The sequence below is a fragment of the Cryptotermes secundus genome, unplaced genomic scaffold, assembly GCF_002891405.2.
Source record: "Cryptotermes secundus unplaced genomic scaffold, Csec_1.0 scaffold1184, whole genome shotgun sequence".
Lineage (NCBI taxonomy): Eukaryota > Metazoa > Arthropoda > Insecta > Blattodea > Kalotermitidae > Cryptotermes > Cryptotermes secundus.
Genome location: NW_019734331.1, coordinates 514,136 through 541,764, shown reverse-complemented (window position 1 = coordinate 541,764; position 27,629 = coordinate 514,136). Strand labels below are relative to the sequence as shown.

The window sequence follows — 27,629 nt, the reverse complement described above, 5'->3', positions numbered from 1 at the left end:
AAATACATACACTTATATCCTATAATGCACAGTATGCCATCTGATTAAGAAATTAGGCTTTGAGACCTCCCAGTTTTTCAGCTAGGCCAATAATGCATGGTTGAGGGGGGCAGCTCCTGTGAATTTTATTTCTTCAGAGTATATCAGATCCAAAAACACTCTGACTTCGACATCAAAAGCATTTGGACGCCACATTTGCACTCCACAGAAGTGCCAATCAGCTTGTTAGACTGTCTTACTAAATTATTAAATGATGACAGTATAACTTTTGACTGTAAATTCAACTTAAAAAGTACCATAAGTGTTTAATATTATGAAAGTGGATTTGTAGTAATTTACTTTTCAGTGTGACTACAGGTGATTCACCATTAAGTATTCTTTAATAAATCAACTGTCAGGTGTCATCTATTGTCACTGTGTGCCAGTGTTCCTGCTGCAAACTAAGCTCCTCCAAGGGGTCGCTAACACTGCGGTGACTGATTGGCTATAAATGGCTCTCAATGTGTGGCATATAACTACACACAGGGAAGAGGGCTGCTCTACATTATATAAGATGATGTTTGTATTATTACTGCTGCTATATACAAGGGTGTTTCAAGGTTGACTTGGATTTCATTTTTTTTTTAGAAAAATATACGTGCCAGAATCACCAGACACTCCTTTCAAGGCATTCTCCATTATCCTAGTAAGTCACTGACACCAGCAGCATAAAACGTTTTAGCATGACTGGCTAGCCAGTTGAGGACATAATGTTTGAGTTCATCATCAGTTTGAAATTTCTGGCCTCCTAGGTGCTCCTTCATTGGCCCACAAGCAGTGACAAGGTCTAATGCCATCTTGTAGCAGCTTTAATGTGCAGAACTAGAACAGTGCCATGTCAGGTAGTGAGTGCAGTGGTGCCATCATCTTCCCATATTTTATTTTTTCTGGTGTGCTCAATGAAAAAAATAAAAATGAACTCCACGTTAACCTTAAACAGCCTCATATGTAGATTCCTTTTATGTTTTCAAGATATTTTTATTCCATGTGTAATGCAGTCATTTATTATTTTAACTATACTTTTATATACATAAATAAAAATAAAGGCCACACCATGTATTATAGTTTGTTTCTAAATATTAAATATTCATCATAATAAAATGGGTTCCTGTCATTATCCTGTAGATACGAAAGGCAATCCTGTAATATCTGTTAAAGCAGCAGCACAAATACTGAGGTGATGATTCATTGGTCTATCAACAGAAGCTTGTAAGCAGTGTTCTAGAGCTCTAGGTCAACAAGAACTCTGAGAGGTCACAATAAACATAAGGTTAAATGCAGTCATGTTAATGTTCCTTATTATGTTATGAACAGTTCTACTGAGTTCATATAGGTCATGTGATGCACCTTCATGTCATGAATCTGTAAGGAGATGAGGTAACAGTCTGTGCATTTTTAACCTTGGTTACGGACGTGAGTGGTCAGCTGTTCACAGCTGTTTTTAACATCTGCATCCAGTGCTCATATGGGCCTCAGAGCTTGATTGGATGTGGTGGAAAAAAAAAGTCTCTGTTCTTGTCAGGAATTGAACCTAGTTTTCTAGCCCATAACCAGTCACTTAACATGACAAGGGTATCCTGGCTTATAATCAATACTTTCACCCATGATGAAACAAAATACAGCAGTCTCAGGGTTTATTAATTTTTATTATTTATTTTTATTTCCCAATTTTGGAGGAGTTAATACTTGTTTTAGTTACTGTTTCATTACTATTGATAACATTTATTTGGTAGTGATATGTTAATCATTTCCGGAGGTATCTGGTTTCTCGAGAAGTGAATTTAATTCGTGCTTTTTGTTTAGGGCTCATTTTTGTTTGTTTGGCTTAACAGTTGGCAAAGGTGTTGGGGGACAAGCTTCGGCACTATTTTTATAATATTTTTGTTTGGTCTATCTTGTGGGTTTTATGTTGGCTATCTATTTGAGTATTTTAAAATTCTATTTTCTGCGTTTTTGATTTTCTTTTTATTTAATGTTTCTATTGGGGTGTTTGACTGTATTTTTGGTTGAATTAGTATATTTTGTTTTATTTGGTTTGGTGTATGTTCAGCACACAGGGAGACTACACAAAATAACACCTGTACAGTGCTGGAAACAAGAACTAGCCGCTGCAGCACTATAGACATAGGGTGAGTAACCCTGACAATTTTAAGTTTTAAAATTTGATAAAAAAAATTTTAAAGGATTTTAAAATTAGAAGTAAAGATTTTATAAGTGCTAACGTGTGTAACAAAAATAATCTATAAACCAGACAGATATCAACGAAGTAGATGTTGATAGTAACAACGAAAGGAAAAATGTGTTTTTAAATGTTAAATTTTAAACTAAGTGCAGTGTAACAGCAACGTGAGTGTATACACCTGATGATGGCCGTTTGAGGCTGAAACATATAGTGTAAAGGAGAGCAAGATCAAGGACATATAATATATTGTTTGCACTTGGGACGGAGTTCATATCATTTATCGTATAGAGTGCAACAGGATGCTTGAATATAATACTGAAATACAACAGATTTTACTTATAATGTTTCTGCCACACTTCAAGTCATATATAGTACTGAACAATTAGGAAATGAAATTACCAATTACAAACCTGCAATATTAGTACATAAGACAATTTACCTGAAGACAGGAATGACTATAATTAAATAAAAGTTTGCTCACTACAGGTGGAATGCAGTGATAAAGTTTATGATGCAGTAATATAACAAAATTTTCTATTACAATTATTAACACGTACAAGCATCTACATTGGTTGTTACATATTTTAACAGGGTAACATGCTACAAACTTAGAATTCCTATTTGTTAAATACACCATTTAACTTGACACAAGAAAAGAAACTAACTGAACAGAAGAAGCCAACCATCTGTTAATTCCACTATAAATGTTAAAAAATGAGGCACAAACACACATTATCATAGTACATGAACTGACATAAACATATCACTATTTTGGAATTAAGTACTGCAAAATGGATTTCTGTTTTGGTTTAGAGTGGAAAGTGTCTTGTTTACCCTGTGAAGTTGAAGATACTTCATTTTTCCCTATCCTCCATGCCTCAATCAATTCCTTTTTCAATTCATGTGGTAATGCATGGAAAACATCTGCATCCACATTATGAGGGCACTGAAACTCATTTTCATTCGTCATACCATGCACTGAATTGGTACTTCTACTGCTGCTTGTCTGTGATTCAAGAGAAATTTTCCCTGTAACTCCACTATTGCTAGAATGCTCCACTGATATTCTGTCTGTGTCCAGTGTTTGTTCATTAGGAGCTTTTGACTTGCTAACCATCCATAACGCACAGTCTGCAGAATCACCTGTAGCATCTTCTTCATTTGAAAATCGGGTTTTACTTCTTGGAATTAATAACTCTGTTCGAGCTTTCTTTGATTCAGGTTCTGGTTCAGATTCTGAACCTGATCTTTCCATACTGTTCATGCATGAATATTCCATTTCCTCTGTCTCTGATGACAAGATTTTGAAACTCAGTACTGACTGTACAGATATGTCATTAGTTAGGAAAGATGCAATTGAACTCTTGCCAGTCTTGCATTCTCGGAATTTAGTAAATGCTAAGCCTAACAGGGTAAGATGGAATGGTTTGGATATATCAACCATTTTATGAAACAGCTGCATAATTAAAGCCAAAAACTTCTCATTTGACTTCAGTGCGATTTTATTTCTGTAATGTGGGCCACCATTCATGATAAAAGATGTAGCAGCTATATTACACTGCCTGCTCTCTCTGTGACTACGTTTCTGAATACTGTCATATTTGCGTGTGGTTACTCTGATTGAGCCAGGAATTCTACCATCCTGAGACAGTAATCTTAGAAGTCTTTCTAGCAGACCGGCTAATTTATCTTTCACTTCACTTTCTAAGCATATCTTCCTAAAACCATCCTCCAACCCAATGGACTGAGGTTTACCTGTTTGTTTCACAAGGGAATCATCAATACCATAGCTAAGTTTTTTGATGCGGATTGCCATGTCATTGCCAAGAGCTTTCTGCAGAGATGTAAGATTACAGTTCTGAAGATCTGTAACACTTAATATACCATGAAACTGCAAAATTTCATGCATGCGACGACCAATGCCAGGAATGCCACTAACATTCTGGAGACTTGACACCAATGCCAAAGAGTTGCAAGGAAAGACAGTAGTCTGCTGGTTTGGTTTGTGGGTAGCACACACTAGTTTTGCAAGTAGCTTGTTACAAGAGATCCCAGCACAACTTGTTATGCCCAGAATATTATGAATTTCACTTCTCATTTCACCAGCAATATGGGAGCCAACACACAACCTGTTCTTACAACCACATTCACATTTCTCATTCAAATCACCATATATACAACCATCTATAATTTGTTGGTCTGTACTGTCCCCCAGTCTTTCAGCAACCAAATCTGTAACATCCACAAAGTTTTCATCCAATCCAAGTTTCTCGACCTGAGGGCTGTATCTGTGTAAGAGAGTTGTAATTTTGGCAGAAATTTGTCTATAATCATATAAATCTTCCCCTCGCACCAGTACCAATTGTGGGCACAACTGCAAACCTTCATTAACAAGCATACATTTCTCAATACCATATTCTCGTGCTACATAATTACTGGTGACAATAATATTTTTTTGTTGAATTCCCAACGGACAATTTCTCAAAGCAGGGTTCTTAATCATCTCCACTTGAGCATAGAAACAATCAATGTCTATATGGATTATAGTCCTCTGGTGACTGCTGATGGAGCAGAAATCCAATGACTGGGCTAGATCATCCATTGTTCACAGACCTGCAGGAAAAAAATTATGCACTTGGTGACAACGCAGTGGCGGTCTTCACATTATGGCCTTCTAGCCATGCAGTTTGGGAAATAGGCATTACTCTGCCAAACTACATCGCTACTCTGGGTTTGTTCCCTGTATGGATGTTTATGGAAAGTGGAGGATGTGTATGTATGTATATGACGAGTCTTGTATCAATGTATTTTGATTTATGGGAAAATTCTATTAATTTTAAGTTTTTATAGTAATGCATTTTTAAATTATGTTTAGTTACAATTGTAATAAGCTCTTGTTTTTTTTTTTTTTTTTTATATTGCCTATGTTAGTTAACTGGTGTGTGTGTATTTTAGTTGTGTGACTTATGTAATCTATTACATGTACGATGGGGTACCAAAAAGAAACCGAACTTATTTTTTTTGTGGGCAGACCTTTTGTAGTACTGCGTTTTGCCGCTATGAGCGCATAGAGCTAACATTCCTGAGTCGATAAGCCGACTACCATTGCTTCAGAAGGTAAGGACTAGTTTCGGCAGAGTTTATAGTGACAAATGTTTTGCGTGATCGTCATTTTTGCAATGGCTGATTTTCATGAACAGCGTGCGGCGGTGAAATTCTGCTTTTTGCTCGGGAAAAGTGGAACAGAAACTCTTGAAATGTTAAAAACGGTGTACAAGGACGATGCTATGGGGAAAACTCAAGTGTTTGAGTGGTTTTCCCGTTTCAAAAATGGTGAAATGTCAATTGATGACAAACCTCGTTCTGGTCGTCCTTCCATGGCCCGAACACATGAAAATGTTGAAAAAATTCATGAAATCATCAAGGAAGATCGACGGACCATTGAAGAAATTGTGGAGCTGTCGGGAGTGACTTGGAGCTCAGTGGCCAGATCTGTGGCAGTCGGGTGACTGGTTTTTCCATCATGACAATGCCCCTGCTCACACAGCCCTGTCTGTAAGACAGTTCTTGACCAAAAATGGTATGACTCCTGTTCCTCACCCGACTTTGCCCCGTGCGACTTTTTTTTTTGTTGTTTCCTCGAATGAAAAGAGACATGAAAGGAAAGAACGACAGAGGCGCTGTCAAGCATCTCAAAAGATGAATTTAGACAATGTTTTGAAAAATGGAATAAAAGACTAGACAGGTGTATTGGTGTAAGTGGAGAGTACTTTGAAGGGGATTGAAGGTTTGTGCTTAAAATTTGAATAAATAAGTTCGGTTTCTTTTGGGTACCCCCTCGTATACATCTGTAATCAAATGGACTATTTCCACATCCTAGGATTTTTGCCTGTATGGATATATGGAAAATAAAGGAAATGAATGAATGAATCACATCCCAGACGATCGTAATGTTCATAACCGGAAGAATAGAAGATCTTACGCAATAAAATTGCCAAAACACATGATGAAACATTAACCTTAAGACGTTAGTTCCTACGACGTATTTTATTCCGCCAACTCTGCAGTGTACCAAATATCACATAAAATATACAAGCAAGCACTCACCAAATTCATATAATATCCGGTTTTCATAAAATAGCTGCAAATTTCAAATAACGTATGAAGTTCTGAATTCCAGAATTATAACCTTGCATTTAGTCATTTTCGACATTGAATATCTAACATAACCTGCAAACACTCCGTACAACCCGCATCTTGTTCGACAGAAACAACAAACATATTGAACACACGCTACTGCTAAGCAATATTCAGAACATTCAGAATTACAATGATCGAGTTTTATTTTTTCGCAGTAGAAAAGACTTCATTTTAGAGCCCAGTAATTGGCAACGATTATCGCTTAGTGGTTGTTTTTAATATGGCGTAGCGTGTTGTGGTCGCCAGTTGTACGTAAATATAATTACGTGAAAGGTACGATCCTTGAACTTGTTATGAAAAAAAAAATTCTAATTGTACGAACTTTGGTTTGCGAATGATGTTTTGCAATTAGAAAATCAAAGGTCACGCTTAGATGATATACATACATGTCAGTAAAATTCAGTTTTGACTATTGAATGTCTGAGCATGTTGTCGACAGAAGATCATCGAAACGAAAGTTAAATGTAAATATAAAGGAGTTGACTAGCTGCATCAGCGATAATGCGACATTAATTCATTCAATTTATTTAAACATTCGGTTGATCCTTAGTGGTACAATAATGACCAGTAGATGTGGAATTAGTCACAGACGAAACCAGACAAGTCGCATCACATTACCAAGATACGAATATAAATACATCAGTAATTCATCTCACAATACAGTATCTCAAACATGAGTCTAATATCTAAAGCAGATTATTTATTGGGAATTTACATCAATTATTATTCATTATTGTAATCTATGACATTGTAATGATAATAATACTGTGTATTATCATTTAATACCCAGGACACGGAACAACTTTTGTACATCGTATGACAGCTGTATGTTTAAAATGTTAAAACTAATGTACTGATAGCACTAAAATGTGATGAATATATATGAGCAGATTATAAGTATCATAAAAAAGTATACTTAGTGGGGAGTATAACCCAGGTGTTTAGTTTGCTTTACAGTTAAAATGTTCATCCAAGGAATAAAACGAATTGGAAAGAAGAAACCTTTTTAGCATCAGTCTGAATAGTTTCATTTCATTACTCAGACATTACACTCATAAATGTCATGTCACATACCATGTCTTAAGTATAATTAAGCAAAATATTATAGTTTCATGTAATTGGATTCAGACTGTATTGTGTGTGTATTTTAAATTGAAGGAATCATTGTCAGCATGCTTAGACCTGGTGGCTTTGTACTTATAAACTATACAGTAACAACGTGCGAATTTATGTGTCGGTGTTTACATTAGCAAGTCATAAATATTATTTATTCTTTTTATCATCTTTGGCTAATGCACAGAGCATGGTTTTCACTCGTGTTTTTAAGGGGGGGGGGGCAGCAAGATGCCTAGTTTTAACTTCTTCCCACACCAGCTCTCATTGCACAGCGTGTTTATATAAACAGCTCACGAGAATAATAACAGTTCGGTATTTTATTGAGTTTCTACATTAGAAGATGTTTTGGCCATTGTCAGGTAGTACTTACACAGTCGCGCTCAACTGTCTTTGCTGTTCCCCCTCCATTGGTCGGTCAGCATTTACAGTTGGGTGAAGGTCATGTTTATGGAAAAGAAAAAAGGCAAAGGTCTTTGTAATGGGCTGTGGGGGCCCGTAGGGTTGTGAGACGTCGGGGTACCCACACTTTCTGGACAGTTGGCTCACAGATGGCGTGAGGATGTCAGCGTTATGTGCTGGCCTCCCTTTACCCCAGGAAGATTCCTAGTATTCATTTCTGTTAGAGGCTGAGTTGATGCCAGGGCTGCAGCACAGCTGAAGGATTTGGTCAATCAAAAAATCCAGTGACCTCTTTGGGACTCGAATCCGCAATCTTATGGCTTGTAGCATAGTGCCTTATTGTAGACTTAAACATTGGCCAATTGCGTAGGAATAGCAGAGAAAGTTGAGTGTGACTGTGTAAGTAATACCTGGTGATGGCAAAAAATAGAATTATACATATTTTTGTGAGACTGAAACTAAATAAAATATTCTACACACAACATGATGCTAAAATACAATATTACCAGTAACAGTTGAGCTTATGCTTTGGGAAATATTCTCCTTTCTGGAATGACAGTACTGGAAATTAAAAATAAATATTACACCAATATTTAGCTGCTTACAAAGTGCTAGTTTCAGCAGGATTACAGTGAAAACATTTTTCTGTTGTATTAATATTCTTTAAAATGAACATACCAATAATATATAATGAACATAAGATTTCAAAACTTATTTACCATAGCTACAATAGACCAGAGTATTGTTTCCTGCCATTATAGTCAACCACTGCCATTTCTCCATACCTGTGATATTGGTCAATGTGATTGCTTATTGTGGTCAGCTGAGTAGTAGGTACTCTTGTTCCTGAAGTGGAACCAAATATGAAAATCCTAGACTGAATACTTTTGATAATAATGAGATATGTCTTACATCTCCACCATTTCCAGCAAACAGTGTGGAGCTCTTTTAAGTCCTGCAGCTACTTTGTTTGAGGGATTATGGAAAGTGGTAAAAGTGTAGACAGAGATGGGGCGAAACAGTGGCTGTAATGGGTCAAAGTCTGTTGAAGTTTATCCTTCTCCCATGTGAATACATACTTTTTAAGCCAGAAACATGCTTTGGGACCTGATAAAAATACATCAAAATAAAGTAACAGGAACCACTGCAATGTTTTCTGTGAAATCAGTCTGCTACCGGAAGTAAATGTAGTGAACATTTGTTTTTCTATATCATGTAAGGGATCTTTATGCTTTTGTGTGCTTGTTTTAGGTGTACTGAATTACAAGGATCAAGGTACCAGAATAACACATTTCAAGCAATTCGAGTAAGCCGTTCCTTCAGCATGGCAGCAAATGTTAGATCTTTTGAAGCTATAAAGAAAGAAAGATTTAAGGATGAAAACTGTCCGACACCAACATCTGAAGAACAGATGAAGGTGGAGGAATCAGTAGAACAGCTTTTTGATTTGTTTTCAAAAATAGTAGAAATTGATCTAGATGCACCTACACTGTTAAGGCTTCATCATGCAACTTTTCTCAAGAAGTCCCTTACTTATTTGCCCAATGCTTATCAGTGTCTAGATGCTAGTCGCCCATGGCTTTGTTACTGGATATTGCATTCCTTGGAACTATTGGATGAAACTTTAGCAACAGAAGATATCTCTAAGATAGTTCAGTTCCTTGGAAAGTGTCAGTGTCCAGAGGGAGGATTTGCTGGAGGTCCAGGCCAATTCCCACACTTAGCTCCTACCTATGCTGCAGTGAATGCCCTTTGCACATTGGGAACAGAGGAAGCATACAGCATCATTGACAGGGAACAGCTGCAAAAGTTTCTCTGGTCTGTTCGTTCTCCTGATGGAGCGTTTATGATGCATCCTGGTGGAGAAGTGGATATTAGAGGGGTATACTGTGCATTAGCTGTTGCCAGGCTTGTCAATATTTACACAGACGCCCTGTTTGATAACTCAGCTAGCTGGATTATCAGTTGTCAGACATATGAAGGAGGTTTCTCTGGTTCACCAGGTATGGAGGCTCATGGTGGTTATGCATTCTGTGGTCTTGCTGCTCTTTCACTGTTAGGAAAGGAGCAACTTTGTGACATGAAGTCTTTTCTGCGGTGGATTGTGAACCGCCAAATGCGATTTGAAGGTGGCTTTCAGGGCCGTACAAACAAGCTTGTGGATGGTTGCTACTCCTTTTGGCAGGGTGGAGCATTTCCTTTGCTACATAGAATACTAATGCAGGAAGATGGAAATGCAGTAAGCATGGAACGATGGTTATTCCACCAGGAAGCTCTGCAAGAATACGTCTTGATCTGTTGTCAAAATTCATCAGGGGGCCTTGTTGACAAACCAACAAAGCCACGGGACATCTATCACACATGTTACACACTAAGTGGCCTGTCAGTGGCACAGCATTTTGTACACGGAAAAGCAAATATTGTGGGAAATCGAAACAATGAGCTTGCACTAATACATCCTGTATATAATATTGGGCTAGAAGCAGCGCTGAATGCATTGCAGTACTTCCAGCGACTGCACATACCTCAGAGACAACCTTCATGAAGATAACTGTAATGCTATATCATTGCAGTCACAGAGTTTCTGCAAAGTCAGACATTAGGCATTATTATGTTAACAGAATAAAGCCTATGGGATGTTAGAAACTCATTTTTAAAAAATGGAATTGTAACGAATATTTTGTTCGTGTTGGAGTTTACATTTATATGTAATAGGAGAAGTTGAGGCTTCCTTACAAAAGCGAAATTGTGAAGTTATAAAATAAACAGTGAATCACAATACTTACAGGTTACAAAGTATACACTTGTCTTTTCAGACTCTCACTGGTTAACCCAGTTTCAAGTACCTATGGATGAAATTTTGAAGTTTTTGTTTTCTTTTTTTGGGGGGGGGGGTGTTACGTTTGCAGTGAATAAGAAATGTACTCACTCAAAGACAATGGTTACCAATCTTAAAAACCTGGCCTCCAGTTCCATGATCTGGGTTGTACGTTTAGCAGCCTGGAAAACAGTGAAGAGCATAAAACGAAATGAAATAACAGGTTGATGGCCAGAGAAGTAAACTTGTCTTTAATAGTATTGGTTTATAATAGCAGGGGTATATGTCATGCAGAATTGTAGATTTATGGCCAGTTTCAAGGTCTTGTTCCAGAATTTATTGAACTCACTGAGGAAAAGAATAAACAATTTGACTGCACTTGGTACAAATTGTATATATATAATTGGCTGTTAGAATGAGTATATGAATTACAACTTTTTGAGGACTGGGAAGAAGGCAATCTTGGCGTGTTTCCAAGTATCAGTGTGGTATAAATAATCTCCATCTAGAAACCATAGTTCTTTATCTAGTTACTGTGTGAATGAGTCTAAAATGCAGTTTCTGAACAGTAAAGGAAAATATAGTTATTGTCTTTTTGGACATTATCCCTCATCCTGTTTTTTATTTAAAACTCTTGTCCGAAAAGTAAATAATTTTGTTAATATACCATGATCACAAACTTTTAGATCTTACTTAGTAAAGGCAAACATCAATTTTCTAGAAATAGTCCTTCCTATCAGAAGGATGTATGTGATATAAGTTTACTTTGTGAAGCTCAGTAAACCATGTTCAACACATTATTTGATTTGGTTTAAATTTAACAATTCATGCCTAAAAATCTGTAATGTAAGATACATTCCTGATAGGCCATTTAAGCACACATTCAAACTTGTCTCTAGAAGTGTCATTAAAATATGTGCTCAACATAGTGAAAAAGTAGACCATACTCTGAAAAATAAGTAAAACTTGTGAGTATAACTCTGACATGAAGGTACTAACTATATAAAACATATATAAATCTGAAGATATCAGTGGTATTTTTCATATGTGGATAGTCTAGCATTTTAACATGTTCCAAAAAATGTTCTGCGAAGGCCTTAAATTACAATAATTCATGTCACTGTTACCTGCTTTAAAGTGTGTGATCTGTTTTCTTTGTGATACAAGTATGTAGTAACCACTGTGTGGATTTCAGTATTGAATATCTGAGTACTTTAAACTATGGTAGCCTCAGATATTTAACAAATCATACAACTTCGAGAGTCATACCCATCACAGCTAACATGGAAGTAAAGTTTAGTAGCATAAACAATTACAGTCTGAAGTAGAGATTGTTTGAATATTTTCATTCTGATTTGTTATTTAATAGAACTGCATCTGTCTGTATAAAGTTATTTTGTGTTAATATTAGAGATGGTGAAGTTTAAATGAAACATATGGTAAAGTCCCTGTAGGTAAATGTTTATCTAATAATTTTCCTATCCAAAATGGGCTAAAACAAGGAGATGCTTTATTGCCACTGTTTTTCAACTTTGCTTTAGAATATGTCATTAAGAAGGTCCAGCTTCTGGTCTCTGCTGATGATGTGAATCTACTGGGAGATAACATAGATACTATAAAGAAAAAAAAAACTTTAATTGGCGCTCGTAATGAGGTTGGTCTGAAAGTAAAGGCAAAGAAAACTAAATGTGTGTTGCTGTCTCATCACCAAAATGTAGGACAAAATTATAATATAATGACAGCTAATAGAACCTTTGAAAATATGGCACAGTTCAGATATTTTGGAATGACAGTAAGAAATCAAAATTTGATTCAGGGGAAGAGGAGACCAAATCCGGGTAATGCTTGCTACCTTTAAGTCTGAACCTTTTATCTTAGTGTCTGCTGTCTAAAAACGTAACAGAGTATACATACATATAATTTTTCCTTTGGTCTAGTATGGGCATGAACTTTGTCTCTGACATTAAAGGAGGAACATTATATTGTGGGTGTTCTGAGAACAAGGTGCTGGGGTGTATATGGATGAAAGAGGGATGAAGTGAGAGGGGGTTGAGGAAAACTGCATAATGAAGAGCTTTATAACTTGTACTCTTTGCCAAATATAATTAGAATGATCAAGTTAAGACTGAGATGGGCATGGAATGTAGCATGAATTTGAAGAAGCAGAATGCATATAGCATATTGGTGGGAAGGCCAGAAGGACAAAGATCACTATGAAGACCAAGGCGTAAGTGGGCAGATAATAATAAAATGGATCTTACATAGGATGGGGTGGTATGGAATGGATTGATCTGGCTAAGGATAATGACCAATAGAGGGTTCTTGTGAACACAGTAATGAACCTTTGGGTTCCATAAAATGGTGGGAAGTTCCTGAGTAGCTGCATGACAGGCAGCTTCTCAAGAAGGGCTCACCTCAATGAAGTTAGTTATTAGAGGTGATGAAATGAGCAGCAGGGAAGAGGCCCACACAAACCTGTCCCAGAACAGTACTGTCTGCTACAAACTCCAAATGGCCCTAACATTGTTGTTCTTAAATTTGGCACACTTAGGACAGTCAAGATTGATAGACTGTTGGTACTCTTTGCAAAAGGTTCCAATGAATGAATGGAATTTAGAGCATAAATAGCTTTAAAAATTCATAAACTGGACATATTTTCTTCACAGAATGATCTGCAGGACTTTGTCTTTGCCTCATGATTCAGTGTTAAAAATTTGGGCATCTTAGTATTTTCCCAGCAGTATTGCTTTGCTGGTTCTTGAGTATATTTACAGTGTTTCAGATAATTTAAAAGTATTGTTATGAACATCAGGAGCATATTCACAATCACTTCTTGGCTTATTTGTGTATGATACGTAAAGAAGGGGATTAGAGTTACTCTGTACAGTCATTGCTTTAAAACTGTTTTGGATGTAGCATGTAGTTAATACAGTAAACATTTTGAAGAGTAATATTCACTTCTGTTAGGCTGTATATGTAAACATGGTGTCATATTTATTTTTGTTCTTTGCTTGAAACATACATGTCTTACAACATGTTACACCTCTAGAAGAGAGAGTTTAAAAACAATGGTAACCAGAATAGAATTGAGCAGTTGTGCATCCTGGCACAGAATATTCCCAGAGCGGCTGATAGTAATTTCCTTTTGTTATGGCACATGAGGAATGTTCATCATGGTTGTGACCTAAGCTTTTGGATTCTGAGAGTCAGTTAAATTCATTTCACATACAAATCTTATTTTTCCTCTTCTCTTGAGATTTCTCACCTGACATTTTGTACAAAAGTCTTTCACTGTCCACAGCAACCTTGATTCAAACACTGTAATAGTACTAGGCCAACAATCCAAAATAACTGTGATAACTATAAATAGATTTCACTGTAAATGTCATATTATAATCAAGATATGTTCACATGTACTGTACATACCTTGTGTTTTTTCATAAGAGAGTATTGGCATTATTGTGGCTACTGATGCAAGATAATTTTAATCTTCTTGGGAAGGAGACATCTGCCTGTACAATGCATTGTGATGACACCACAGAAAACCAAGTTCCATAAAGTTTAAAAAGCATATGACTGTATGGAGCCTCAGTGTCATTTTATCCCTGAAAAGTGCTAATTTTTCACTGTATTGTCACACACCTACATGTCATATTCTCAGGTCATTTGAATTAGGTGTAGTTTAGTGTCAAATGCAGAAATAAATTGCAGCTGAGTGACAGGGTCTTGTGATATTAAGAAAGGAGAAATGGAGCACAAATTGAGGTCCTAAATGTAGAGGAGTGGACACTGAAGAGTTTAATATAAGCTCCCACAGAATGTCACATGCTTTAGAAAAAGTATGGAGTGGAATTACCTTTCTAATGAAGACATTTTCATATATAAGTACTATCATTGTCAGCTCCAAATAGAATCATCTGTGGTCAGTATTCACTCATGTCAGTTTCAATGTTATGGCCTGGACAGAAATGTTCTCTGTTATGAGTGCACAAGGTTTCAGATCTATCAGTGTGGTTTATCTTATATGTATATCTCTTGTACACATTACAATGGAGAATTTCAGATGAGTGTTTATACTGAAGAATTGTTTGGTTGTGGTCACTATTTGCAGAATGGCCATATCGAAAGGAGTGATGGAGAATATAATAGATGCACATTATTTTGTGTTGCCTTCTCAAGGGAATGTTTATTCTCTGACCAAACTTTGTATGTCAAAAGGCGGAAACAAGATTCTTGCTGCGTCTCTTCGCCGTAAAGTTTTCTCATTTGAATATTCCGGGGATTCTGATGGATTCTTGAACCCAACAGTGAAAGAAGTGTTATTCACTTACATTCCAAGTAAGTAAATTCTTACTGATGGTTATTCATTTATTTAAATTCCTGAGACATGAATGATTCTATTATTAATACAAAAGAAATTAAAGGCACTTCATTCTCCGGAAACATTTTTATGGGAAAATTTTTGGAAATCATTTCTGTGTGGTTAAGAAACCAGTCAGAAATTCTGGAGATGATGATAATTTGAATGTGCAATCCCTATTTTGGTGCAATACATTAATTATTAACAAAAATGAAATAATGTATCAGGCAACAAAAGAACCAAAGGTGCCATACTAAACAATGTAAGACTTTTTTTTAATGATTCTGCTATGTATGGGTTGAAAAAATGTATCTTTAACTTTCTATCTTGAGTGATTCTTTTGAATAAAAGAAACAGTTCCTGAAATGTTTTCTGATATTTTCCATAAAAATTTCCCATCCACATCTCTGAACTGCCTTCCAGTGCATGCATGTACATAAGATTTTTTTTTCCTTACAGATGGAACAGAAATTATATCAATTGATGCATTTACTAGGTCTCAGTCAAGTGATGACTTTGTCATAGGAATCACAATTATAAAGGTGTGTTTATGTATTAACATTGCTAAGTGTAGGAACAAAACTGCATAATTAGGAGCTTCATAAGTTGTACTCTTTGCCTAGTATAATTAGAACGATCAAGCCAAGGAGGATGAGATGGGCAGGGCATATAGCATGCATGGGGTCGACGAGGAATGCATATCGTTTTTTGGTTGGAAAGCCAGAAGGAAAGAAACCACTAGGAAGACCTAGGTGTATGTGGGAGGACAATACTAAGATGTATCTTAAAGATACAGGATGGAAGTGGTATGGACTGGATTGATCTGGCTTAGGATAGGGACCAGTGGAGGGTTCCTGTGAACACGGTGAAGAACTTTTTGGTTCCATAAAATTTGGGGAAATTCTTGAGTAGCTGTGCAACTGGTGGCGGCTTCTCAAGATGTGCTCAGGTGCAGTCAGTGTCCAAGATGCTTTTTGTTTGCAATATAAACGGTTACAAAGAAATGAAAAAAAAAATTCCAGATTATTGAACTTGTATCACATACATTAGAACACAGAACTATTAGGCTTATTTTGAACAGAGGTTCATTGTTTATGGTCCTTAAAATATCCTGACATTAAAACTGAAAGTTGCCTACTAGTCCAGCCTGTGAATAATTTCGTTTGTGAACGTCTTTGTTTCTAAATTGAATAACAAGCAAACAAACTCTGTGATTTTAGTCCACAAGTGAACTATACCGCATGAGCGACCGCCACTTGTTGGCTAATTTTAGTGCCAACAATGAAATGAAAAACAGTAGGTGAATTAATGTGCACTTAAATATCCACTTATGTACTCATTTTGATGATATGTGAGGCATCAGAAATCTAAACAAAAATGAACTGCACCAACTGTATGTGTTCAGTACTTTTGTTGTCTAATTCTGGCTGTCTTTAGCATTGCTTGTTTTCATTCAGATTTCCCATCTGATGACCACAGTTCATTAATACATCTCTCTTTACACTCTTTTACATATTTGAGTCGCTGGAATCATCAAGTGGTCAGTAGTACTGACGTTCATGGAAAATTTAAATCAACAAAATTAACAGTGTCTATAGGTTGAAATACTTAAATCACAGTCTCTTCCTGCCCTCTGTTCGAAGGGTTCTAACATCAATTTCCCATTCCCAGCCTATATCTGTAACTCATTCTGCTTACTATGCTTGCTGAGCTCGCTATGAAGATGGAAGCAGTACATTCTACTAAAACATTAGTATTTCGCTTAGTGGGGGGGTGGGGGGTGGAGTCCAACTGGGTCCACTCGGCATGGCGGCCACTGATTGGCCTATTGTACCTGCTCCGGGTGAGTATGATGATGAAGAATTTGGTGGAATGAAGATTGGCGAGGGAAACCGAAGTACTCGGAGAAAACCTGCCCCAGCGCCACTTTGTCCACCACAAATCCCACTTGACTAGACCCGGGATCGAACCCGGGCCGCCGCGGTGGGGAGCCAGCCACTAACCGCTTGAGCTATGGCCCAGCCCAAAACATCAGTAAGTTCTACCAGATTATGCAGTGTCATATCCCAGAAAACAGTACTCTTTATAGCCACCACCACAAGACCCTCATATTTTGCAAACATGTAAGTTGCATAACAGGTGGAGAACTCAGTAGCTTAGAGACAGCTTCTCAAGGAGGACTATGATCCAAGGAGTGATTGAGTTAGTGATCCTGTTATAAAAGGTAAAGTTGTCCCTTTGCTTAACTAATTAAACATTATGCCATGAAGGCATATGGGGGAGTGGAAGTATTGATCCACATTTTCTTGACCTACACACTAGTTGGAGATGAGTGGTCAGCTTCACGCCCCTTAGTAGTCCCGTTATAGTTGTGAGAGAGTTACACAAACAGCATAAAAGCAAAAAGTTGTAGGAATATTAAGTTCAAAGTACCAACAAATCATGAGGTCTCAGAAAGTCCTTACCATCACTTAAGCACTTGGTGTTATGTTGTATAAAACAGGCGAGATGGGAAAAAATATTATCAGTGAAATGAGGTGAGTTCTTTGGAGTCAGAATGCAAATAACTTAATGCCTGTAAGACCTGGTGCCTAAAGCTGCTGGGAAATTGTGCTTATAATTGCTCCTTTTCTCAACTTCAGTCAAGTGAACATAACACAGAGACATACCTGAACATATACTCCGAGTGGGAACCCAGTTCCGAGATTAATCTGGACAGTGTTGCTCAGAACTGTCTGATGATCGAGTTAGATTTTATTCCATACCAGCTGTACCATACTGAAATGTATACAAGTGCAGAAGATGAATCCAGTAAAGAGGTAATGAAAAACTTGATAAAATACAGTGATATCCCATACACTCAATAGGATTTACTTTGCCATGCCAATTTTGTAGTCATTAGTTTCAAGCATACATATATTATTTGAATAAAAGCATTTTTTTAATCCTGGAACTGACAGAATTGGCACAGTAGTGAGCTGTGCTGTCAGATAGAAAAGATTTTTTTCTATGTAATTAACTGAAACTCACACGTTTTATTGATTTCACCATCTGTTGGCATTCTCTTTGAACAATGTGGAAAGTAGTTCGGTGTTTTGACTTACATGAATGTGACTGCATTTCATTCATTTGTTGGTTTTGTGTGGTAAAATTCAAGAAATTTCATTAAACTTAAAATCAAGTTTTAGTTACATGATAAAGCATCTATCCATCTGTATGTATTTCTTGTTTTCCCTACAAACTCAGCTATATGTATAAAATATTAGGTGGCATGGCTGTTGTCTGGGAGTGACGAGAAAATTCACATGTTCCGAGAAGACCGAGAAAACCACTGCTATAGTGAAGTGGATGTTGCTGAACATTTCCCCGAGCTAGTTGAACCTCCCAGCATCATCTTATGGATGGACATTCATCACTGCATGGCTGGAGCACGGTATGGAGTGAATACTGCTTTAGAAAGTATGGGTTCATTCTGAAAAAGACATACCAGTGTCTCCAGTTCCATTTTAATATGGGTATCTAAAATGTGTGAAAGTCAGTTACATTTATTAAGAGTTCTGTCTGTATAATAAGGTTCATTGGTAGGCTCTCATGAATATGGTAATGAACCTTTTGGTTCCATGTAAGGTGTAGAATTTTTTGACCAACTGAATAACTATAAATTTATTTGTTCAGTTATCTAAATAAGTTTAAATTATTAACTAATTCCAATATATAATTTTAAAGATTTCATTGTTACCATTGTATTTTTCATATATTCCGTTCACTGAGAAAGCATCTAATATGACAGGCTAATTTATTTAATCAATAAATGATGGATTCAATAATTTGTTGATTACATTTGCATGTTGTGTTAGATGGTTTCATATTGGACTGAATTCTAATACAAATCAAAAGTGGTAAACTATGCCATCATTTTAAAAGACTGTAAAATTTTATATTTGCTAATATATTTGATGGTAGATGAATGGTTGATAATTTTATATAGAATTAATTGGTGCTCTGTTACTAGTGTGTTCCCTGATCACTGCCAAGAAACATGACTACACCATAAGGTATTTTACACTGTGCTTCATACAAAGAACATGTTCCAGTCCTAAACCTGAATTTATTGAAATTCTGGTGTAAGTCAAATGTAAATAACATGAATTTTCTATTATAGGATAATTTACAAAATGAGATTGAATATAAACAGAAGCATCAAAATTTAAGTTACTGGAAAACAAACATTTTCACTGATGTTTGTTGTAGTAATATGGTAATTCTCAACTCTATACAGTGTCCTAACTGCAGTTCTGTTGCCTATATGATCTGACTTCTATGTCCTGTTACTCAAAATAATGAAGACATGACTGTATATCAAAATCAAAACCAAATAGGCACCTGTAATGAATTTCCATTTTAATATGAAAAGCGTATACTTTTAATTAATGGACCTACTTTCCTTTTTCTCTCTAGTCGCATATCAGCATTTGGCTGTGAATGTGGATATGTTAAGTTGGCAGTTGTAGATGTGACCAAAAAAGTAGTAGTTTCATGTTGGTCAGCTCGTTTTGAAGGTCCTATATCTACTGTTCGGCTCTTCACTGAAAAGTCTAATTTAAAACCACCAAGTTTTCTTGATGTGCCACAACAAGAAAGAGAAGAAATGTCCGTGCATCTGTTAGTCACCAATACCTTGCAAGCATCTGTTGTCTACATGTAAGTTCTGTGTTAGAATTTACATTTATTTCTTTCACCTCAAAAGCTGATCAAATAAAAATTCAGCACATTGTTACAAACAGTTACGTTACTTCTTATTGTAATGACTCGTGGTTATCTCTCATGATAGTACTGACTGAAATGCATGAAAATATTGTTTTGAGGCTCCACATATCATCAGTTAGATTACTGACATACATACATACATACATATGTCATGGTATTTCATTTGTTGGTTTCATATGTATACAGGTGATTATGGAATGTGTAAACTTTAAGAAATCACCTTTTGGTTAAGACTAAAACAGAAAATTTTGACATCTATGGCTGTGGAGTAAAGTTATACATACATATGTCATGGTATTTCATTTGTTGGTTTCATATGTATACAGGTGATTATGGAATGTGTAAACTTTAAGAAATCACCTTTTGGTTAAGACTAAAACAGAAAATTTTGACATCTATGGCTGTGGAGTAAAGTTATACATACATATGTCATGGTATTTCATTTGTTGGTTTCATATGTATACAGGTGATTATGGAATGTGTAAACTTTAAGAAATCACCTTTTGGTTAAGACTAAAACAGAAAATTTTGACATCTATGGCTGTGGAGTAAAGTTAACATAGTTAACCCTTTCACTGATAAAGAGAAGTCCAACATAAGGTTTTAACAAAAGCCATATGTAAAAGCAATGACAGACAAAATTTTGTTTTGCAGATTATACTTTTTACTTCCTTGACATCCATTTATCTTTAAAAAAAAATGCATGCTTCTTGCTGATCTGAAAAGAAAGTGTTTTGTTTTGAAGGGTTCTATCTTCTCGGATATAACAACATGTAGACTGTTTGAAGACATTTCAGACGAATGTCACCTATGTTGTTAAGATCAAAAAGCAGGCCAAGCAAGAAACCACCATAAAGCAGGCAACATGCAGAGCTCTGCTTTCAAGAAACCAGCACAAATGCTGCTTGCTACCTAGTTCATGCTGGTTTTGTGCTTGGCATACTCTTCAGTCCTGAAGATGAAGATCACACGTTCCTTAAAAACATTGAATGACATCCAATGAACTTACAAGGTGTTATATCCCAGAAGAAAGAACTCTTCATAACAACTGCTGTTATAACTTCAGATCCTACATACTGCTTGGTTTTGTTTGGCAGGAATGTGTTGCAGCAAGGTTTGCATGAGCCTTTCATCTTGCCAGATAGTGAGCATTATGATGCAGTTCTTTGTTCTGCTACTGCAGATGTGGACATGGATGGCAGGAATGAGGTTGTGCTGGGAACTTATGGTCAGGTGAGACTGAATTTGATTGTCAGATGATATTAAAACACAGGTAGACCACACTAGTGATACATACAACACACAAAAACTACGACAGCCACAATAGAGTGCAACGATGGCATTCTGATCATGAGATAGAAACTAAATATTGACATGCATGGAAGCACAGCGAACAAGTATACAGTGCAGTGGTCTCCCCAAAAGGACAACTACCTGATGATGGCCCACGTGGCCTAAACATGTCGAAATATATGACTAAAGACATTTTAGAAAATTGGAAAATCACTTTTAATGTATAGAATATGCTTTTAATGTCCTATTGACATTTAATGATTTTAACATCAAGAAGTACTGAAATACATTTTTAGTGTGAAACATATTCCTAATGTCTTTTAAATTGATGCATTATTGACGGATACTTTGATAATAAGGATGATATTAAAACAAGTTCTGAGTAGAATTTATGACACCTATTCCATTTTAAATTCTACCATATGTACTGAGATATATCTATGTAAAGTCCCAAATGATCATTACAAGTGGTAGGGGTGCTAAAGCTCACTTTGAAGTTACTTGCTTATAGGCTATGTGAGAATTTTGTAGAAATCTAAATGCCTCACTTTACACAGAAACTCTGATCGCTTAGTAACTACCATTACAAGGCCACGCCATAGCTCAAGAGGTTAGTCACTGGCTTCCCACCGTGGTGGCCCGTGGTGGTCTGGTCAAGTGGGATTTGTGGTGGACAAAATGGCGCTGGGGCAGGTTTTCTCCGAGTATTTCGGTTTCCACTGCCAATCTTCATTCCACCAATTGCTCCACAATCACCCTCACGTATCATCTGGGGCTGGTACAATAGGCCAGAAGTGGCCACAGTACAAGGGACTTAGTCCCACCCCACTAGCAATAAAGAAAAACTACCATTGCATGTATGTTATGGGCAGTATCCAGTGAATAAGATTTAGAAAATCTGATATGCATTGCAATGCTGACTCCAGTTCATATTATGAATTTATCAGAACTGTGCCAGTATACCAGTCATGTAATTAAGGTAATCCTGTGCCTCAAATTAAGCAGAGATGTTTATGAGCAGTTTACTAAATTTTTCATCTATAATTTACCAATCACTTCCATGCAGAGAGCACTGACATCCCTGATTCTTGGTTATTTAACAGTGTCTTTCCCCCCTTCATATGTTGTGTCAAATGATAGGATAATTGTGAATGATGAACTGAAAAATGTATGAAGTGATATGGTCTATTTTATGGCACTATTCCAGCATTTACATAAAGGAGGAACTGAGGAAAGCCACAGAAATCTGAGCCTAATATTTTATCATGATAACCCAATGTAATATTCTGATCTAAAATTTAGTCACAAATAAAGCCAACATCCTCAGAATGAAGATGATCTGAGACCTCATAAAGCACATTGTTCTATTATATAGACTCCTAGCCCTACAGATCTGTTACTTTTATTATTATTTTATTTTTCTGAAGAAGTTCACGTTTTATACTCAGAATGATTTGGTTTTTGGACTCTGTCCATCATCCGGTGTTCTAGAAATTAGAAATTGTTATTGCATATTTTCCTGTTATCTTCCTCTGAATTAGCCTGGTCTCAGGTAATTAAATAGTTGTAGTGAATCTGACGGGTTGTCCAGCGATTGATGTCAGCTCTTTGTAAGGGACCCAACAGAGTAGGTCTCTCCCCCTCACCTGAGAACATAAAAAGATCCAGCTACTGAAACGTTTTTTCTAGTTTCTAGAATACCAGACAATGGGCAAAATCCAAAAACCCAGTAATTCTGAGTATTACACACTATCAGAACCCTTTAGAATCCACTTACACACTCTGTGTTAAGTTTGTCAGATGTAACCTCAAATTTCACAGTGAAGCTGTTTCTAAATGTTGACAAAACATTTCATTCATACTGTGTGTATGTTTGTGGGCTATCAACATCAAACTGATAACTAAAGAGGATCTTCTCACAGCCACCATGCTGTTATTTTACATTCTGCAAATTGAAATCTTTCAGTCAAAAATCAGATTATTATATAAGTATTAATTTATAATTTTGGTTGGCCTCTCTCTTGAGAAGGAAGCACCTCAAGGAAAGTGTGTATTGAGTTATTCCCAGAATTTGCTATATTACATCATGCTTGAATAGTATTTTGCTATCATAATACTGTTTTATGTGTACAGGAAGTGTTGATTTACAAATACCAAGAATGTTCTCCAGATAAGTCAGGAGCGTGGCTCCTTGTGAGTCAGCGTAGTTTTGCCAATCCCATCCATTCCATACTCTACCTGGATGTAACAGGTGATGGTGTGAGAGAGTTTGTGATCCTTACTTTGAGAGGTGTTCATATCCTGCAGGTCAGTTTAGTGTTAAACATGATTTTAGGTTTCTATGGCAGTGGGAATTCATTTTATGGTTGTCAGGGTTATGTCACTGTGTAGTTCAGTATAGGTGGAACATTCTGCCGGCATACATTGAAGACACATCAGTATGTTCTTCTGCAATGGTGGTGTCCACCTAGCAAGGACACAGCACCATAACTCACAACTACTCAATGTTATTCCTACTTCAGGTAGGTACATTTACTAAAGAGATTTATAAACTTCAAAATAAAATTGTTTTGTGTAAATGCAGATTTACGTACAGAGTGATGCACAATTTTATCAGAGTTAAGGTTACCAGATTATGTCATCTGTCAATTCAGACCATGGTATTCTAGGTTGTGACATCCAATAGGTTTCTAGGTGGAAACAGACATTTCAGAAGAACATGCTGTTCCATCTTCGGGTATGAAGTGTGTAGGTTGAGGCAAATTATGAGAATGGTGGTTATTGAGACTCAGAGGGTACATGGAAGAGCCTGACCTGGGCCAACAGGAAGGGCGGGTAGGAAATGGCCCATGTAAGGGCCATGCTCAGTTTTCATCATGTGGGAAGTGGAATGGTGAGAAAGAACAACCCTTCCCAGGTCAAAAGGAAAAGTGGCATTGTGTTCTAAGCCACAGCTACAGCCATGAAAACCTCAATTTACATCATCAGTTTTACTTTATAATGACTGAATATCTTATGCTATTCTTTCACACAAAGATTTAATTTTGTTAATGATGCCTGGTGTTACAGTTTGCTTGTGTTGGGAAACAATTTTTATTGCAGCCAGGTTTCATTCCTTTACAATAATGAAATGAGTTTATGGGCTTCCCAGCATGAAAACCTGCATCTGAGACTGAAATATGTATGTTTTTACATGAATGTACGGGTAGTGGTATCTCTGTAATTCAAAAACTCGCTTGGGTTGTGTATCGTAACTAATGACATGGGAGTGATGAAACAGATTTTTCTATATCTGGTCATCTTATTTCAAAAGACATTTTCTGTTTGTCATATAAAAAGGGTCAACATTCTCATTTCTGTAGTTGGTTATTGCTTGAATGTGATACATTGTTGTTAACTACTGAACTGCTTAACTACTGTGCTATGAAGAAAGTAGTCTTCTGGGATGTGGTACCGTGTAGATGTGGTATTAACCGACATTTCGGAGGAACGTATCGCCTCCATCTTCAGGGCAGAAGGAAAATAAGAAATCCGCAAGCGAAGAGAGAGTGAGAACCGGTGCAAGCAGAGGGTTTTGCTTGCAGCAGTTCTCATGCTCTCTTCGCTTGCGGATTTCTTATTTTCCTTCTACCCTGAAGATGGAGGTGATATGTTCCTCCCAAACGTCGGTTAATACCACATCTACACGGTGCCACATCCCAGAAGACTACTTTCTTCATAGTCACAGCCGTGAAAACCTAAAATCTTACATACTGTGCTAAGGTTTTACTTCTGATGAGATAAAAAGACCTTTCTTTCCTTTGTATTCAGCACGATCCAAAAGATGTCTCTGAAGTGTTCAATAGGCGCTACAAGAAGCTGACAGACCTTCTGACCACCAGGGAGTCCTGATGCTGGAAACATGTTAATAATACAGCACAGCTGAAACATTAAGCATTATGTGGATAATCATTCAGTTATTAATTCCGATTACTATTAATGCTTAAGGTTAAAGCACCTGGCCTTTAGTATGACATACCAAACCAAAACAGTTAACAGTACCATATTTTATGTATTCTGAATGTACAGAGGCATGTGAATAAATTGTGTTATTTGCCCTGCACAAGTATGTATTACCTTTAGTCCTTCCCTCTTCATCAACAATTGATGGACGGTGACAGAGATGTTATGAGAATACAGAGTGTGTCCATCTCATTCATGAACTTCATGAGGAATCACTCCATTCATCATGTTCAACATGAACTACTTTCCTCAGGCATGCATATTTTTGTCAGTGGTCCACTCATCTAGATATTAGCATAGCTTTCTCCAGTTTGAATGATCTTTGTTAAATTTTATGTATTGGCAATCCAATTTGGGGTGGATAAGTTTCTTGGCTGCCCCAGGAATATTTACTCTGCTTTGAGTTGTCATGACCTTTTGACCACATGCCATTTGAAGAATTCTCTCTGCTCAGACATTCCTTTTCATAAATTTTGGCCATTTACCTTAAACTAGCAGCAGAATGTAAAAGTTAGCAAATATACTAATGAACAATATAATAATAGGGGCCGGGATAGCAACTAGCTACAGGTTGGATGGCTGAGGGGTCAGAGTTTGAGCCCTGATAGGGTCAAGAATTATCTCTTCTCCACATCGTCCAGACTGGCTCTGGGGTCTACCCAACTTCCTATCGAAAACAATAATCTTACCTCTTCTTTTATATGGCTGTGAAACTTTTCTCCTCACTCTAAAGGAAGACGATGGATTAAGAGTTTTATGACAATATGCTGATATAGATCATTACAAAATAAAGAACTTCATAATTCATATTTTTCACCAAGTATTGTTCCGGTAATAATACTACAGGGAATGAGTTGAGTGGGGCACCTTACATGCATCAGGGAAATGAAAACTCACAGAGAACTTCGATTGGGAAATACTGTTACATACATGAGGCCATGAAACTGGATCTTGAGTAAACAGGGTGAGTTTAAGACAGGGACCAACTGTTGACTTTGATAAATGTGGTAATGAACTTCCAGGTTCCATAAAAGAGAATTTCTTTATGAGCTGAGTGACTACCAAATTTCAAGGAAGATCCTGTGCCCCAAAGTTAGTTAACTATCTACAGGTCATAAGATAACTGTCACTTAAACTTATATTTAAAAACTTTTTACCTCTTATTACTCACAATATGTGACAATAATGAAGGTCATCATTAGCTGACACACCTAATTAGCCAAATATATATAGGCTGTAAATACAGAATGCAAAAATAAACAAGTGTATAACAATGAAGATTTAATAACTATGAAATCAGGCCACATCCAAATTAATTTTACAAATACAAAAGTATAAAATAACAGCCTTTCTCCACTTACAGTTTATTGTCAATTTCATACATTACCACATTATAACTTTCTGTATTTACAGCCTATACATATTTGGCTGATTCGTGTACATCACGATTATCACCTGATAATGACCATTTATGGTCAAAACACTTAGTAATAACAAATTAAAAACAAGTTTTTTAATGCAAGTCTGTGTGATAATTTATCTCACAACTTGCCAGAAAACACAAAAACGATACAATCTTACATATATATTTATAAAACTTTACCACCTGATGACCAACCAGCTACAAAAACGCATGAAATATATATTTTAGTACAAAAACCTCTTTAATTATGAACTTCTCTATAAATGCTTTTGGTAAAACACAAAACATATTCTAGAAAAGGATCCGAGTATGAGAATGTTAAACTGTGTGATCTGAGATTCCCAGTGACATCAAGATTATGACCTAGTATGTGACACAATGTTTTGGAGGACTCTGTTGCCTCCACCTTCAGGGTTCTTCTCCTACCATGAAGATGGAGGCAGGAGGATCCCCTGCTACACATTTATGAAACTACAAGGCATCACATCACAACAGAAGACTCATAAGGCTGAAATATCTGGAGGTAGTGTTGTCTCATTATGTTGAGGTCACCTACATTCTTCAAGGGTTCTCACCATTTTGTGGAATAGAAAAAACAAGGAAACAGAGTTTGTAACATGGATGGTTGAATACAGGTGATATAATGAAAGGTAATTTTTTCTATTTTCTATTGGGATTTTACAGTTTCAATGGCCATATAGCCCTTACGCCTTAATGAACTAAATGCCTTCATAACCTGCCAAACAATAACTACAGACAGAACCATTAAGAGTTAAGGCAATAACATGGAGGTTTGACTCATACATTTGTGAAGATGGTTCACACCAAAAATAAAGACTTATTAAAACAACAGTGAGATCCTTGTAAGTATATTTTATTTTGCATGTCTCTTTAATCTTTTTTTTTTTCAAGTATGGAAACACAGTGCTCTTCTCTGCTGCAATATGCAGTCTTTAAGAACTGTGATTTTAAATTATATATATATATTCTACATTATGTACACTTTCATATAAATTTAAACACATTTCTT

General features: G+C 36.5%; 2 protein-coding genes across 6 annotated transcripts; one reads left to right on the top strand and one right to left on the bottom strand.

Annotated features, from left to right (window-relative positions):
* Nucleotides 1-2,516: 2,516 nt before the first annotated feature.
* LOC111868694 (DNA polymerase iota) lies at nucleotides 2,517-6,612 on the bottom strand. The gene is made up of 2 exons (XM_023859581.2): nucleotides 6,329-6,612; nucleotides 2,517-4,834 (listed from the first exon to the last, which is right to left on the bottom strand). Exon 2 carries the CDS (start codon nucleotides 4,821-4,823, stop codon nucleotides 2,988-2,990), a length of 1,836 nt encoding a protein of 611 aa, XP_023715349.1. The 5' UTR covers nucleotides 4,824-4,834; nucleotides 6,329-6,612; the 3' UTR covers nucleotides 2,517-2,987.
* A 22-nt stretch (nucleotides 6,613-6,634) lies between these two features.
* Nucleotides 6,635-25,286, top strand: LOC111868695 (protein farnesyltransferase subunit beta). Of its 5 annotated transcripts, none has more exons than XM_023859585.2 (10): nucleotides 6,635-6,694; nucleotides 9,188-9,211; nucleotides 14,866-15,092; nucleotides 15,574-15,656; nucleotides 17,757-17,933; nucleotides 18,381-18,547; nucleotides 19,573-19,815; nucleotides 20,979-21,114; nucleotides 23,308-23,481; nucleotides 24,985-25,286. In XM_023859585.2, the coding sequence occupies exons 3-10, from the start codon at nucleotides 14,867-14,869 to the stop codon at nucleotides 25,063-25,065; spliced, it is 1,287 nt and encodes a 428-aa protein (XP_023715353.1). In that variant the 5' UTR covers nucleotides 6,635-6,694; nucleotides 9,188-9,211; nucleotide 14,866; the 3' UTR covers nucleotides 25,066-25,286. The 5 variants fall into 5 exon arrangements, with proteins under 5 accessions (XP_023715353.1, XP_023715352.1, XP_023715351.1 ...); XM_023859583.2 differs by having other exon boundaries at nucleotides 6,641-6,694; nucleotides 9,188-9,242; XM_023859584.2 differs by lacking the exon at nucleotides 9,188-9,211 and having other exon boundaries at nucleotides 6,637-6,694.
* Nucleotides 25,287-27,629: the final 2,343 nt, after the last annotated feature.

Bases quoted from the DNA above. Each gene is read 5' to 3' on its own strand.
- LOC111868694 (XM_023859581.2), bottom strand. From the start codon at position 4,823: ATGGATGATCTAGCCCAGTCATTGGATTTCTGCTCCATCAGCAGTCAC.